This window comes from Struthio camelus, chromosome 2 (assembly GCF_040807025.1).
Source record: "Struthio camelus isolate bStrCam1 chromosome 2, bStrCam1.hap1, whole genome shotgun sequence".
NCBI lineage: Eukaryota > Metazoa > Chordata > Aves > Struthioniformes > Struthionidae > Struthio > Struthio camelus.
Window position 1 is genome coordinate 92,715,980 of NC_090943.1, and position 13,926 is coordinate 92,729,905.

The 13,926-nt window shown below is 39.3% G+C and overlaps 1 protein-coding gene and 1 long non-coding RNA gene across 3 annotated transcripts in view; one reads left to right on the forward strand and one right to left on the reverse strand.

Moving 5' to 3' along the window:
- Positions 1–107: 107 nt before the first annotated feature.
- Positions 108–13,926, forward strand: LOC138065960 (uncharacterized). 2 transcript variants are annotated; one of them, XR_011139003.1, is made up of 4 exons: positions 108–427; positions 7,200–7,373; positions 8,974–9,200; positions 13,328–13,926. It is a non-coding gene; the product is annotated as an uncharacterized lncRNA (long non-coding RNA). The 2 variants fall into 2 exon arrangements; XR_011139002.1 differs by having other exon boundaries at positions 7,200–9,200.
- Positions 11,487–13,926, reverse strand: part of VPS4B (vacuolar protein sorting 4 homolog B) — an 18,175-nt gene continuing 15,735 nt past the window's right edge. Inside the window, exon 11 of the mRNA XM_068931596.1 lies at positions 11,487–12,997. Within this exon, the coding sequence (XP_068787697.1) occupies positions 12,896–12,997 (102 nt within the window). The 3' untranslated portion in view covers positions 11,487–12,895. The remainder of the gene's footprint in view (positions 12,998–13,926) is intronic.

The window sequence follows — 13,926 nt, forward strand, 5'->3', positions numbered from 1 at the left end:
TGGGCCGGGCCGTCCCGTGCAGGCGGGCGGGCGGGAGGCCGCTTCCCGCCGAAAGCAGGGGCGGGGCGGGGCCCGGAGGGGGCGGTGGGGGGAGGGGCGGTCCCGGCCTCGGGGGCTGCCGCCGCCCGGTGTTTGTGGTAAATACCAGCTTGGGGTTTAAAAAAAATGAAAAAGGTAACGTGGCGTCGGCGAAGCGTGGCAGCACCGAGCATGTATTTTTTTATCTCTTTTCCCCAAGTAGGCGAGGAGGTCTAGGGGCGGCGAGTCTCAGGCGCCCGTTTGCGGCCCGGCTCGCTTAACGGTTGGGCGGCAGTTGCGGGCCGAGGCGAGCGCGGTGGCGCAGCTGTGGCCGCCGGCCGCTGCGCCGTGGGGGAGAGGGCGGGGAGCCCTCCCTGGCACGGGGGAGCAGAGCTAGCGTGGCAGCCGGGTACGTAACACCAGCGTTTTATGGGAGATAATTAGGTGACTTTGCTGCGGGAGGTTTCATAGCCGGCGTTACCTCTTTGCCTCCGGTAAAAGCGGATGCGAACCGCCGTGAGAACCAGTTTCCGGAGAGGTTTCGCTCCACCGGCTTTTGCTCGCTGCGGGCTGGAGGAGCTGATGCTGCTCCGTTGTTCTAAAAAAATCTAATTCCTAGCTTTTTCCAGCATGCTGTTCCCTGTTGGGTGAAACTACAGGTTTTGCATGTTATTCATATGAAAAAGGGTAAAAGCACGGTTTTTGGCTTTAGGGCATAATAGCAGAACAGAGATTAAAACAAACAAAGAGCCCTTCCAGGGCAGACCAAATAACATAATTCCATATATTTGGCTCAGATATTTATTTGTCTGTGTTTCTGACTTTTTTTTACTTAGGGTGTAATTATTAGTTTACAATTGAAAAGAAAATCCCTCAAATTATTTTTGCTATTGATTGTTATGCGGTGTCTTTGACTTGTGTGAAATAGTTTACAAAGTACACAGAGCAAAGTTCCAGCCCCAGAGAGATTGCAATCAGGCAAAAAAAAAAAAAAAAAGAAAAGTAAGTAGGCAAAAGGGTGTGCAGGAGGGTGTGAAAATAATACTGGAGAGATTAAAAGTAGGGAGTAGGTGGAAATGGGAACAGAGATGTAGGCAGGGATTAAGAAGTTTTCAAGGGAGCCTAAATGCGATGAAGTAAAAAAAAGAGGAAATCAGAAGTCAGTTCTGAGATGAGATTGACCCGGAATGTCTTTGATGTCATTTTGAGTACAATGCTGCACAGGTGGATGTATGAGGAAATGCAAGGAAGAAACTGTGCTTAATAAGATGATAGCTGCCACAGTGACAACAATGGAAGGAAAAGAATTGATTAGTGAGCCATCTAAGAAGGACAGTATTTTAATTCCTTTGTTAGCAGAAGTCAAAATAAGATGTGGGCTGGAAAAAGCAGTGATGAAATATGTTTGGTTCCTTCTTCATATATAGGACAGTCAGTATGCGTTATCTTACCAAAACCAGTATTCAATTAATTTAAGATAGAACAGGCGATTGTTAAGATAACAAGTATAGGCTATTTATAGACTTCCTCCACAGAAGATGGTAAGACTTTAAAAGCTCAAATGTCAGCGGTTATGGAGATAAAGCACAAATCCACCTTTCACAATGTAATATCACTCTCAACATCAAGGTGAGGTGAGGACATGGGTGAAACAAACCATCTGCACTAAATTTCTAGTAAAATGAAGGCTAAACATATTGGTAGGGGCCTTGAACACGTTACATGATCCTGAGCAGTCACAGTTATGTTCTTATCTTGCTAACCATGTTTTAGAAGCCCTTCTAGACTAATGTGGAGTTCCCTCACAGCAGATTTTGTGGAGAAATCTATATTGCTTTCTCCTTTAGCCTGAGAGGGCACTTTACAACTTTGTAACTGAAGATCCAGCTCAGACAATGTCTGCTCTCATCCTTATTATTTTTTCCTCTGGATTGCTGACGTGTCATGTATTTTTATTTGAAAAATATCTTCATAGGAGAAGACCTTATAAATAGCATATAATTCACCCCAGCAATAGGTACGTCCTTCCTGAATATTATGGTAAGCCAGGGGAAGGTGGAGGTTGCCCTCCCTGAGCTTTCTGGTTTGGGTTCGTCTCATGTGACCTCATTAACCAAGGCATGCCAATCTTGCTGGCACAAGGAAATTGTTTATTAAAAAACAATTTTCTCAGTGACTGTGGAGCTGGAAATTGAACACTAATGTAAACATCAATGATCTCCAGTCCAAACTTCAGTTGTGCATAAAGAAATATTTCATTAACCTGGCCTTCCTAAGTAGCATTATGAAGTGTATAATTTTAAAAAGAAAACTGACAAATGTATGTATATACCCCGGGGATGAGGAGGAGAAAAAGAATGAATATAGCATACTAATTGCTTTGCTAATTAATCTTTAGAAGAAGCTTCAACACAACAGTGATGCGTTCAGAGAAAGAAAATGAATACAATACAAGCAGATGAAAGCAACGAAACTAGGGGAGCTGTTGCAGCTGTGGTTTTGTATTTCCTTAGTTTTGTTAATGTAAATCCTTCAACAGACTTTTGCAGTAACAATGTTGTGGGTATTCAGTATGAGCAAAAGATGTGGCAACTAAAGAATAAAAATGGTGATTTAAACATAGAAACAAAGTTGTTAATGGGTAACACTACCACCCAAATGGCTGACCTGGGATCCAAGTGCCCTTCGGATCTTCTTCTCAGAAGATAAAGGCTCACAAAATATATCACATACATGTGATACATGTACAAGAAATATGATGCCATCAAGAAAAGGGGAAACATTTTATGAGAGCAGGTAGCAACGCTGCAGCCCCTAGAAACCCTGGTGTTGTGCCTCCTTATTCCCCTGCTGGATTTGCTGGTTGTCATCTGAAGGGGGGTGGGGTGTGCACTAGGATCTATGGGCTACACTGTGATAAAACAGGAAACTTCTTGTGATTTCCATCCCGTCAATCCTACTGCATTTAGTAAAACAAATAGCAGCAAAACCATAACTTGCATTGCCAAACAGAACACCTTTTTCCAACTATCCTTCCAATTTAACTGTAGTTCTTTTCCAACACTCTCCCTTTTTTTTTTTTTTGTACCATGTACTGGTATGGCATACAATAGACCTAGAACGAAATGAGCATTAATAGTCACAAGAGATTAGCGCTGTGTTACAAACTAGGATTCCTGTGAAGCTCCAGGCTTTAGAAGAAAGGCAGCATGGATGAGTGGTTCCTTTCAACTAACTTTCTCGATCCCTAATCTCCTCGGGAAGAATAAATAATAATCATAAGAACTGCTGTACTGGATCAGAAAAGGATCCATCTAACATACAGTTAGAAAAGCTCTCTATAGATGGAAAATAGCTTCTGTGTTTGCCACCAGGTTAGGCAGAGACCATCAGCCACTAAAGCTGTCCCTGCGTCACAATGTTAAATGGCTCCCAGGGCACTACCAAAGGCAAAATACTACTGAGGCCAAAACCCCTAGTCCCCATACTCTGTCTGCAGGAGGGCTGTCAGAGGTGATCTTGCAGGTAGTCCTAGAAGTTACAGGCAGCCTGAGCTGGGGTCAAACAGAGAAGGTACTAGCTGAGTGATGTAGTGGTAAAAAAGCAGCTGATGTGTACGTATAACCCCGCCATCAGGGTTTCCAAGGGCTTCTGCAGGATGAACAAGTTGGAAACAAGAAGTCTGCTGAAAGCACTGTGTAAATTAAATTTGTCACACTTCACACTCTTCCCCAAGCTTATTTAACTGTTAATATGTTTGCCATAGTTGTTTGAAAATTTAAAGCAACATCCAAAATAAACCACTCATAAATGGTGGACCATTACCTGTGATAGTTCACTTATATTAATTTTACAGTGTGAAGATAACTGTACTGATATTTCACATCTAGATAGACATAGATCTGTTGAAATAAAAAGAATGACAACTCATTAAATAAGAGGAAATCTTTGTCATCTAATTTAAATAGGCATACATTAAAACTGGGACAAAGGTGATCTGAAATTTCATTTAGTATCTGTGTTTCTTTTCATCTGGTACATCTGCCTATTTCAGACCTCACACTGGCACAGTTTGCTGTCCACACTTGGGCATAAGACGACACTTGCTTTTCTAAATATTTCTAGGGATACTGTGGATTGTGGGTTGCAGGGGAAGGCTGAGTGGCCTCTTTCCCATCGGGTAGCAAGGAAAACGCACAGAATCAAGTACTGCCGAAAACAGGCAGAAACAGGGAGGGAGCAGGCTATTCACTTCCCTTAAATGGAAGGGATCAATACCTAAAATACTAGACATCTGTAAGAAATGAATGCAGGGTTTTAGCACAGTGACATCCTTTTTGTCTCTTGACATAAGAGCACCCATACTAAATTTTCCTTACCTCCTCAAGAATATATATTTAAGTAGAGCATTACAATGGAAGCTTGTATTACAAGGTAACATACCTAGCGCTATTCTTAAAAACATTTCTCTTATTTTGTGCAGATGCAGACCACAGAGACATGAAGAGTACATTTACCTAACCCAAAAGTCATGACCTGCTATATACCACAGGCGTTGCGCTGCTACGTATCCAATCATATTGTTCCCAGCCCCTGGGAACCTGCTGCAGGGCCCAATTAATTGAACATGTGTAGGCAAATGCATTATAGAAACAGAAGTGACACACTCATGAGTTTGTAAACATTCCATCAAAATCTGAATCTCCCTATCTATCCCTATCAGGTGTAGTAAGTATGTTTTTCTCCACTGCTTATTCTGCCTTGAATACTGGTTAAAAGTATGCTTTAATTCCTAATAGAAATGATCTTTTTAAATAGGAGTCATGCTCTTCCATACAGAAAGCTTATTCCTTTTATTTTAAAGCTCTTCGTCCTAAAATTGGGCTGTAGAGCCTTTCCTACATTTACAATACTTTAATATGTGACACCCTTCAGTTTTTTTCTGGCTTTGCTCTGGCTTGCCATACCTTCCCCCTGCAGCCCTCCGCTTCTCAGAGCTGCAGCAGAGATGCCAGTAAAAGGGTGCCTCCTTTGCCAGTGAGATCAGATGATGTAAGTCCTATGCTACCTCCTAGTTATCTGACTTGTGGCAACTGCCCCCTTTCCCTAGTATCCTGGGGAAGAGCAGAAATGCTGCTTCCATAAAGGATCTGCTGTCCTGAGAGGGAGGGAGGAAGCTGTGCTTCAGCAGGGAATCCATGCTTTTGGGGACGGAAGAGGTGAAGATGCCAGTGCCGCCCTTACTGTGGGATGGCACGTACCTCCTACCTGGATGAAATCAGTTTACCTAGGAAACTGGATCATGAGAGGAGGGGGAAGAGACTTGCAGACCTAACAAACACCACTGATCCCTTATTTAACAATATTGCAAGGTGTAGAGGTACCATGCCTTCTACCCCTAATAGTAGTGTGAAAGATTACCATGGTTTCACCTGTCATCGCTCCCTACCTATCTTGAAAATCCACAGCTGCTGTGTCTTGTGATTACCATCTCTAAACTCATGTTGTGATACTGTGACAAGATAGCCTTAATGCAGAATTTAAGCTATGGAGAAATTAGATCCTTAGAGTCACTACAAGCTTTTAGGTTTCAGATGGTAATTCTAGGTCTGCAGCCAGGGAAGGGAACCATTTGTCTTCAGCTAAGACATTCAGGGATTTCCACTGGAATTATCATATGGCTTCAGAAATGATCGATATTTGTATCATAGTTTGCCTTTACTTGGAGATAGTCTTTCACCCATTTCTGTCATTATTAACTTACTGGATATGTATTTCATGCATACTTTCACTTTTTAGCCAGAGAGGGAATGCTTTTGTAATTTTACTGCCAGCAACTTATGGCCTATTTCTTTCACTTTACCTGACTGCTACTCAGCAATTTTGTTGTGAACCTGCTCCCATCAAAACCACCACTACTATTTTTTCCAAAGTAGGCAAAATTCTGTGCTTTACAGCATGGCTTTGGAAAGATGTGCCTCAAGGTAATCTTTAAAGACTGACAGGTCCTAAACTTAGTCCTGAGTTTGCTTCAGGATTAAGCTACCAGTTACACTCCCCCAGTCATTCAGTTTCTATCATGTACATATTCATATGACTTAATCTTATTACAAAAGATCAAGTTAATGATCTGTAGTCTCAGCAACCCTCCGGTTTCTCATTAACTTACTTTTTCTAGGTGATGCTCTTAAGCAGTTTCTGTGCTTGTAAAACTACTGTATTGCTCCTGACATTTTCTTTGCCATGTTTTCTATGAAGTCAATTTTCTTTGACTTCATAGTCTCCCATTTTCCTTTGCTTTGCAGCTGTACTCTTAAAAACACTGAAAGAACTTAAATTACTTCCTTCAGGTTCATGCCAGGTTCTCTTTCAGAGCAATTCAGAGAACTTTTTTTGCTCAATCTTTTAACATGAATTAAGTCTTATTTCCAGTTCCAGGTAATACATGCAGCTTATAGAGCGCTGGAAAGAGACTGGTGTTTATTTCTTGGATACAATTACACAACATGTACCTTTGTTATCAGTCCCTGATATATTACTTCTGGCATGCACTGCAGAGAAGCTGCTGTTATGCAATGGAAATTTAGAAGATCTCTTGCACTCAGTTCTCCTCTGCTAACCCAATAAATAAGTACACCTCCACCTTCAGCTGTTTTCCCCCACTGCATTGCTATCAAGTACACAGGAGTTGCTTGCACTTCTCCAATCTGTCTCCCTCCTCTAACAGCAGAGATAATTGCTGTCCTGCCGTAAATCCATGCAAAGAAGACAGCATGTACAGATATGCCCCGCAGCTCTGAAGGAAAAAAAAAAGAGAAATCAGAGAGACTTTGCCAGGTTTTGCTCTTCTGTATATAAGCTTGCTTTGGTAGAAAAGTTGGGGAAATACAGGAATATAGAGAAATCCCCTTGCTGCTTTGAAATGGGTTTTATAAAGGAATCAGCTCCTTTGAGAGAAAAATGGCACAAAAGACAGAATGAATCAAACAAAACAAGGAAAAGAAATTGAAAGAGGAGAGAATTACTACAACATATACACGCACAAGAAAAGAAAAGGTGTGGTGAAAGGAAAGAATAATCAAAAGCAATAGGAAAGTGGCAGGCATAGATTGCCAATTAACCATCAGATTAAGGGAAAATTCTGATCAAAACCTTTTTTTGTTGTTTTTCCTTCTTCTAAGAGGCATCACCCATTTCCAACACCTACCTTATGATGGAATGAGTATGCCTTAAACAAAAAAGGATGGAAGAGCATAAGCCTGATATCTGCAAAACTCGGCAAAACCATTTTATTCACCTGACACCTGGGGCAGAGGAGGAGCCCAAAACATCTGCGTCACTGCCATTATCCACAGGTCAGCTTCCACTATTGTAGATGTGGGAGATCTGAAGTGCAAACTGGTGTTGCTTGTCCTGTGCACTTCTCCATAGACATATTTGCCATGTGCAGACCCTCAGAGTGCCCAGGAATAACCACAGCTTTGCTCAAAAAGCTGTGAAAGCTCTAACAGGTTTATTCCCTTTGGGACTAAACCCATCCAAGCCTTAAGGAACAGACACTTCTCAGTGCTACAAACATAGCATAAAGTTAACTTTGCAGTAACTACTTGTTGTGCATTTGGTAGGTTGTTACATAGTTATAAGCATCTTCAAGCTGTTTGTAACCATGATTTGAGTATATGGATATGCATGTCTATCACAGCCCTAAGTATCAATGTTTGGGCAACAGCAGCATCTATTTATCAAGCATCCCTTCTCTATCCTTATGAAGCTAGTGAAGGTGCATTAAAGATAGAGCACAAGAGGACAATTAAGGCCCTATATATTAGCTTCAGTGAGGGCTGTCAATGGGCTTGTGGCTCCAGTACTCTTGTGCAACTATGCAAGTTTTGCTCTTGGGCAGGTAAACCACCTGCTTGTTTCCATACTGCCAGTGGACAGGTGCATCATGGACATGTGATGTTAAGGCAGACAAAGACAAATTATTTCTGAATTAGACAGAGAACAAGAACGCAAACGTCCACACCCAAACAACAGTAGCTATAAAGGAAAAAAAAGCGTTAATTGCTTGAAGTTGTGATGTTCTAATGAATTAAAGCCATGAATTGTTCCGTACACAACCTAACAGATAAGCAATCTCAGCCCAGATGAGCCTATGAGGAACTGTGGCATTTTAAAAGTCACATTTGGAAACGGTAGTCAGCCAGTTTTCCAGATTTTGTAATGTTAATGATCTCACCTAAAAAAAGGCTTGGGCAGGTAGGAATCCCCGAGCTACAGCCCATGCTCCAGCCTTTGAGTAGGGGAGGGAAGAGAAATTATGATTTGAATTTGTATAGTATGAATTTTCATTTTTTACTAGCATTCTTTTAGGCAAACTATTCACCTGACTCTTCTGGAGCCCAAGTCACAGCCCTAAATAACAGTCTTCATTTGCCATTTATATTTCCTGTATGAGATGGCGATATTTATAGCAACTTTCTCAGTCCCTTGCTTAGCAGACTATTACTACTGTTCTTGCAGACACATTGACAGAACAGTAGCAGAAGGCTACTACTTCAGCCTAGATTTTTGTAACAATTACCTGTAGATAGTCATCTGCCTACAATACGAGTCAGAGGAAATTACTGTTTATAGTTTACAGAACACATGTGACACTGAACTGGTAAGGTCCCTGTCTTGAATAACTTAGATTTAAATTAGCTGAGGCAGCAGAGGAGGAGGGCAGGCAAGCAAAAGCAAGTCTTGCCAATTCGCATGGTGCCTGGTAACAGGTCATCGAGTAGGAAAGAAAACCCTGGCTTCACTGTCAACATTGGGCCTATGTTTAAGTGTCAGCAACTTATTCCCTGGAGATTTCTGAAAACACAACCAAAGCTTTTTTGGACTCTTAAGAGAAATTAGTCTCTGCCATGACACAGGTAGGATATCGCATTTTGTTTTCATGACTAATAGTTGAGAAGGCCTCAGAAATTGGCCTGAAAACGTCAAGTATTTCTGTAGAAGAATGTAGCAGATTGTGCATGTGGAAGGCACTGGGCACAGGTGGTACAGACAGATGGACTCCAGCCTTCCTTAAGCATTGAACTGATGTGGTGGGATTGCTCTGACGAAGGCAGCAAGTATCCTGGAGCACTCATTCACCAGCTCACAGCCTTTTAGATGGGTTAAAGAACACACAGGTGAGTAAACAGAAAGCACCCCAAAATAGTGACCCAATCAAAGTGCTACTATCAGAAGGGCGTGCGTGTATGTATAGGTAGGGAGGGAGAAGAAGAATTGTAATTAGGTCACAGGGACCAACATACAAATAACAGCACAAAATTATCTAATACCTGGGCTGTCAGTACACAAATGCCAGGACACAGGATGTATTGGCACAATTACAGTTTTTACACAGCTAATTATGACGACAGGGGATTTGTGGAATAAAATCACTGAATAAAATATTGTTAAAAAAGGATATATGTAAGAGAAATAGAAGGAGAAAGCACAGAAGCTATACCACAAAAGCTACAATATAGACTACCTGATCAAAAATAAGGAGAACAATATTTTGATAACAAGAACCAAGTATCTGCTGGAAAAGCAGTACAGCAGGAAACAAGAGTCCATCATGTTCTTGCAATAGTTTGTGTATGTTATGGGAATGGCTCTTTAAGTCAACTGTGATTACTAGGATGAATCTGGTTAAGACAAAAAACATGTATGAAAGTCAGCCATGAAATGAGCTTGTCTGGATGAAGGAGAGAGTAAGAAGCAGAATAAAGATGTTCTTGCATATTTCAACAAATTCAGAATTATTAGCAAGTTTCCTGACAAGATAATCCTTAGAAATAGCATGAAAAGATATCAAACTATATTCTAAATTTGGTGAAAGACTAAATAAAGAGTAGATCAAACAATGGCTGAACAGAGAATATTCCGTTTCTTTGCTTCAGCTGACAAAAAGGGCTGCGATGGAACACCTGACAGACAGCAGCATGAAAGCTGCACATTCAAGAATATTTGTATAAGCTACATGTATTATACTACACTAATTAAAACAGAAGCAACCAAAGCAACTAAGACCAGTAGTGATATACTTTCTTTTTTTAAATTTAAAGGACATTGGTAAGGTTTCAGCGTGCTAGAGAAGGACAAACACAACTGATAGTCAAATAAGAGGGGGGAAAAAAAAAAGACTCTAACTGAAGGTCAGTCAGATAATATGGGGAAAAATACAGTAAGTTAATTTACTGTGCTTTCCTAACCCTATGAGTACATATACTGAAATGTATACCACAAGTGGCAGGAAATGCAAAATTTAATGTCAATTTAACATCTGTGAAGAACAAAACAAGCACATATATAACTGATTTAAGAACTATTCTACCCACAGGAAGAAAATGACAATTTTTCATATTACTGTCAGAACCAGCAGTAACACCACAAGTTATTAAAAAAAATAAGTTTTGTAAGCTAAGTAGCCAAAGACAAGTTATTTATCAGATCTCATAAAAAATATGCAATCAACTTCTCCAGTATTTACAGAAGTGATTACGTAAAGCAAATAACCTTTCATCATCTAAAAATCTGGAGTCAAATTTTGTAATTTAGAGTACTTTAGATTAACACTGACAAATAAAAACTGATTTTTTCCCCATTTAGCCATCATTCATCCCAGCACAACTTAGTTAGGAAGCTCTGTGACATATATTATTTTCTTCCCATTTTACAAAGACAGCAAAACAAAATGGTTCTTGTAGCTGCAATTCCAAGCAGTAATTTTTTTTGCAGTATATTTCTAAAAGCAACTTTAAACACTGAACATTAATGCTTCTGTTATAGATGCCATCCTAAAACTGAACAAGCAAGATGTAAATCTAAAACATATGACACACTTTTCTTCTACATTAAAGACTGATGGATTACATAGTCAAGCTTATGGAAACCCACAGGGCAAATCAGCCTATTCAAAAAAGCCCAAAAACCAAAAAACCCTGAGAATTATGAGACACTTGTTTTAAAAAGGTCGAGATAAGTACCTTGGACGCTAGCTTCAAACCGTTAAGTGAGAGCCCTGCCAGTCTGCGGTTAACTTCTAAAGGGTGAACCTTTCACAAAACGTCAACTAAGAAAAAGCAATTCTGTTGCAACTAAGATCACCTTTACCAGTACATTTGCCTGCCTCTACCCTGGAAATTTTTTTTTTTTTTTGTCTTAGGCATCCACAAAAAAATTTGCAGTCCACTGATTCATATTTCTGCATGTTCCAACATAAGACAAAGGTGAAACTGTGTGCTACTGAATGATTTTGGAAAGAACGTTTCATCATGTTAGCGAACAAAAGCTCAGCATCTAGCATACTAAAGACAATTTTTAACTAGATAGTCTGTGTAGCTGTTAAACACAGAAATCCAAAGTCTGGAAATCGAGTGGTAAATTCTTGAAAAAGAAATATTGAAGAAATACTCAAAGAACATTGCTGAGGTTGTACTACAACATTTTACTTCATTTAAGTACAGCAAATTTCACCAGTCCTATGATTTATAAAGTACACAAAATTTGTACATAAAGGAAACCAAAACCCATCAAAAGATGATCATAAATGTGTGTATGTACATATAACACACACACAAGAAATGTGCAATTTTTTTTTAATGCAAGTTAATCAAAGCATATGCAGAATAGAGTTGTACAATGCTAAGGGAACATAACGGTATTCTAGGTATCATTATGATGTCTCGTATCCTACAGCCAGTGCAAACTTAAAAGGCACAAACTCAGTGCTGACACTGTAGTGTTGTAAGTTACATTCAAGCACATCTCAATCTATACTTCTTCAAAAAAGATCAATGGAAGTGCTGCTTTTGTACTAAAGTGCCAGCCTTTTCTCAAAATTTACGCACTAAATTGATGTAGTCTGTATCCAATAGTTTTCAGTGACGGATTAACTCAGAACTCTGATATCAAAGTCTACTGCTAGATCATCTGTTATCCTTTTCTCAGGTCGGAAAGTATGCTATTTCCCCAAAATACCTCCCTTACAGCCTCCAAAGACTACCTATACCTTGCAGACCTTGACATACAGAATCTTACAGGATACACCTTTTTCTAGCTTTTGTCAAACTCCCACAGAAAGTATATCCAGATTAAAAAAAACACCCAGCAAAAAACCTTCCAAGATACTTGCATTTAACAAACCTTTGCTAAATTGCATAGTGACATATGTGTATCAGCTGGTAAAGAGTTAAAAACAAAAGCTTGCTGTTTAAGGCAAAATTTTAACACAGCATAGCAGAAAAAGCCAAGTACCAGGTCCATCAGTATTTAAACAAAGTACTGGCCCACAGAGTCTTATCCTCACAGTGTTTTCTTACTTATTTTAATAGTGAGCTCACACTTGCAATATGCTTCATTAGCAAATTTGTTGCATTTCTCTACAGGAAATGAGAGCAATTAATATGCAGGCTGATTGACATTGAAAACACCTGACAAATAGGTTCTCTTTCACCCCTCAAAAAAGGGTTTTTTGAGCCTACTGGGAGTTCAAAACTCACTTGCAGCCAGGTCAAACATAATACCTAAAATTGAACATTTAGTAAAATTGAACTAATTATTTAAAGTTTGCTAATATTTAATACAAGTTATCACATCACTTTGCTGTCTCACCCTAAAATTATACTTTTAGCTTTATTTTTCAATAGAAGACATTTAATAGACATCTGAGGAAAACAATACAATACAAAAGCTCAAGGGTCTTTGCAAAGAGATCTTCTTTCTGCAAAGTAAGAAAGGAGTGATTTTATTGGCATTTACTGGAAGTGCCATCAATAAGACACAACAATACTTAAGAAAGCAAAAAAAGTTCTAATGCTCCACATATATCTTTGGTTTAACCTTCCTGACCAAAGTCTTCTGTAAACTTCTTTAACTTCTCCAGGTCCTGTTCATTAACTGTTGGTTTTGTGCTAGCTAGTGACCTGCACATATCAGCCTGTCAAAAAAAAAACAAAAAAAACCCTGTTTTCAGAAACAAGAATAGTACCACATTTAACCATTTTTTGACAATACAAAGCCACATTAAAAAGTTGATTAAAGCAAGATGACTGAGAGAACTACTATTCACACAAAACTTTAAATAAGCCTAAACATTTCTGTACACAGGCAGCATTTTAAACTCATGAAGACAGATGGTAACAGTGGGTTTTCTAATAATGAAACTACAGTCTCAGGTTTAAGTTTCAACCACTTATCTATTCTAAAAATTTTATTCATCACTGCTTACTGGAAAGAACTGAACTTCCTATTTTTTTTTTCTTGTCAGCTACTGTTTTCATCCCAGCTTCGACTACGGTAGTTTAAAGTGGGAAATAATCAGATGTTCCCATGTACACTTCATAGTCCAACAATACAGACCAGTATTTTATAATTTATCTCTAACAAAACAAAATTTCACTATTCATGACTGCATATTTATTTCAGCCAATTCCCACTATAAATACTTCGGATCTTAGAAAATGCAGAAGTTCAGGAAAATTGCAGGTCTGTGAAGTCAAAAACAGCAGTTAAAAAACCCTAACAATACAAAGGAGTAAGAAAACTGTAATCAAGTCCTAGCCAAGGATTAACTGAAAAGACTATCATCTATGAATGAGAGGATGGCAGCTGCATATGAATAGACAACAACAACAAATGCTTATCAGGGTATGAGATGGAGACCTGGCTTCTTAATAGGCATGCTGTATTGTCATGCCAAATGTTGGGATTTGAATCTTATCTGGTATGTTCAGCATTTCTGAAACCAAACAGCTCATCCAAATGCCTGGTATATGTGTTTGGGAAAAAAAAAGAAAAAGAAAAAAGAAAATCACCTCGCAGTCTTTTTGGAGTTCTGCAAAACGAGAAAGAAACTTCACAAAAAAT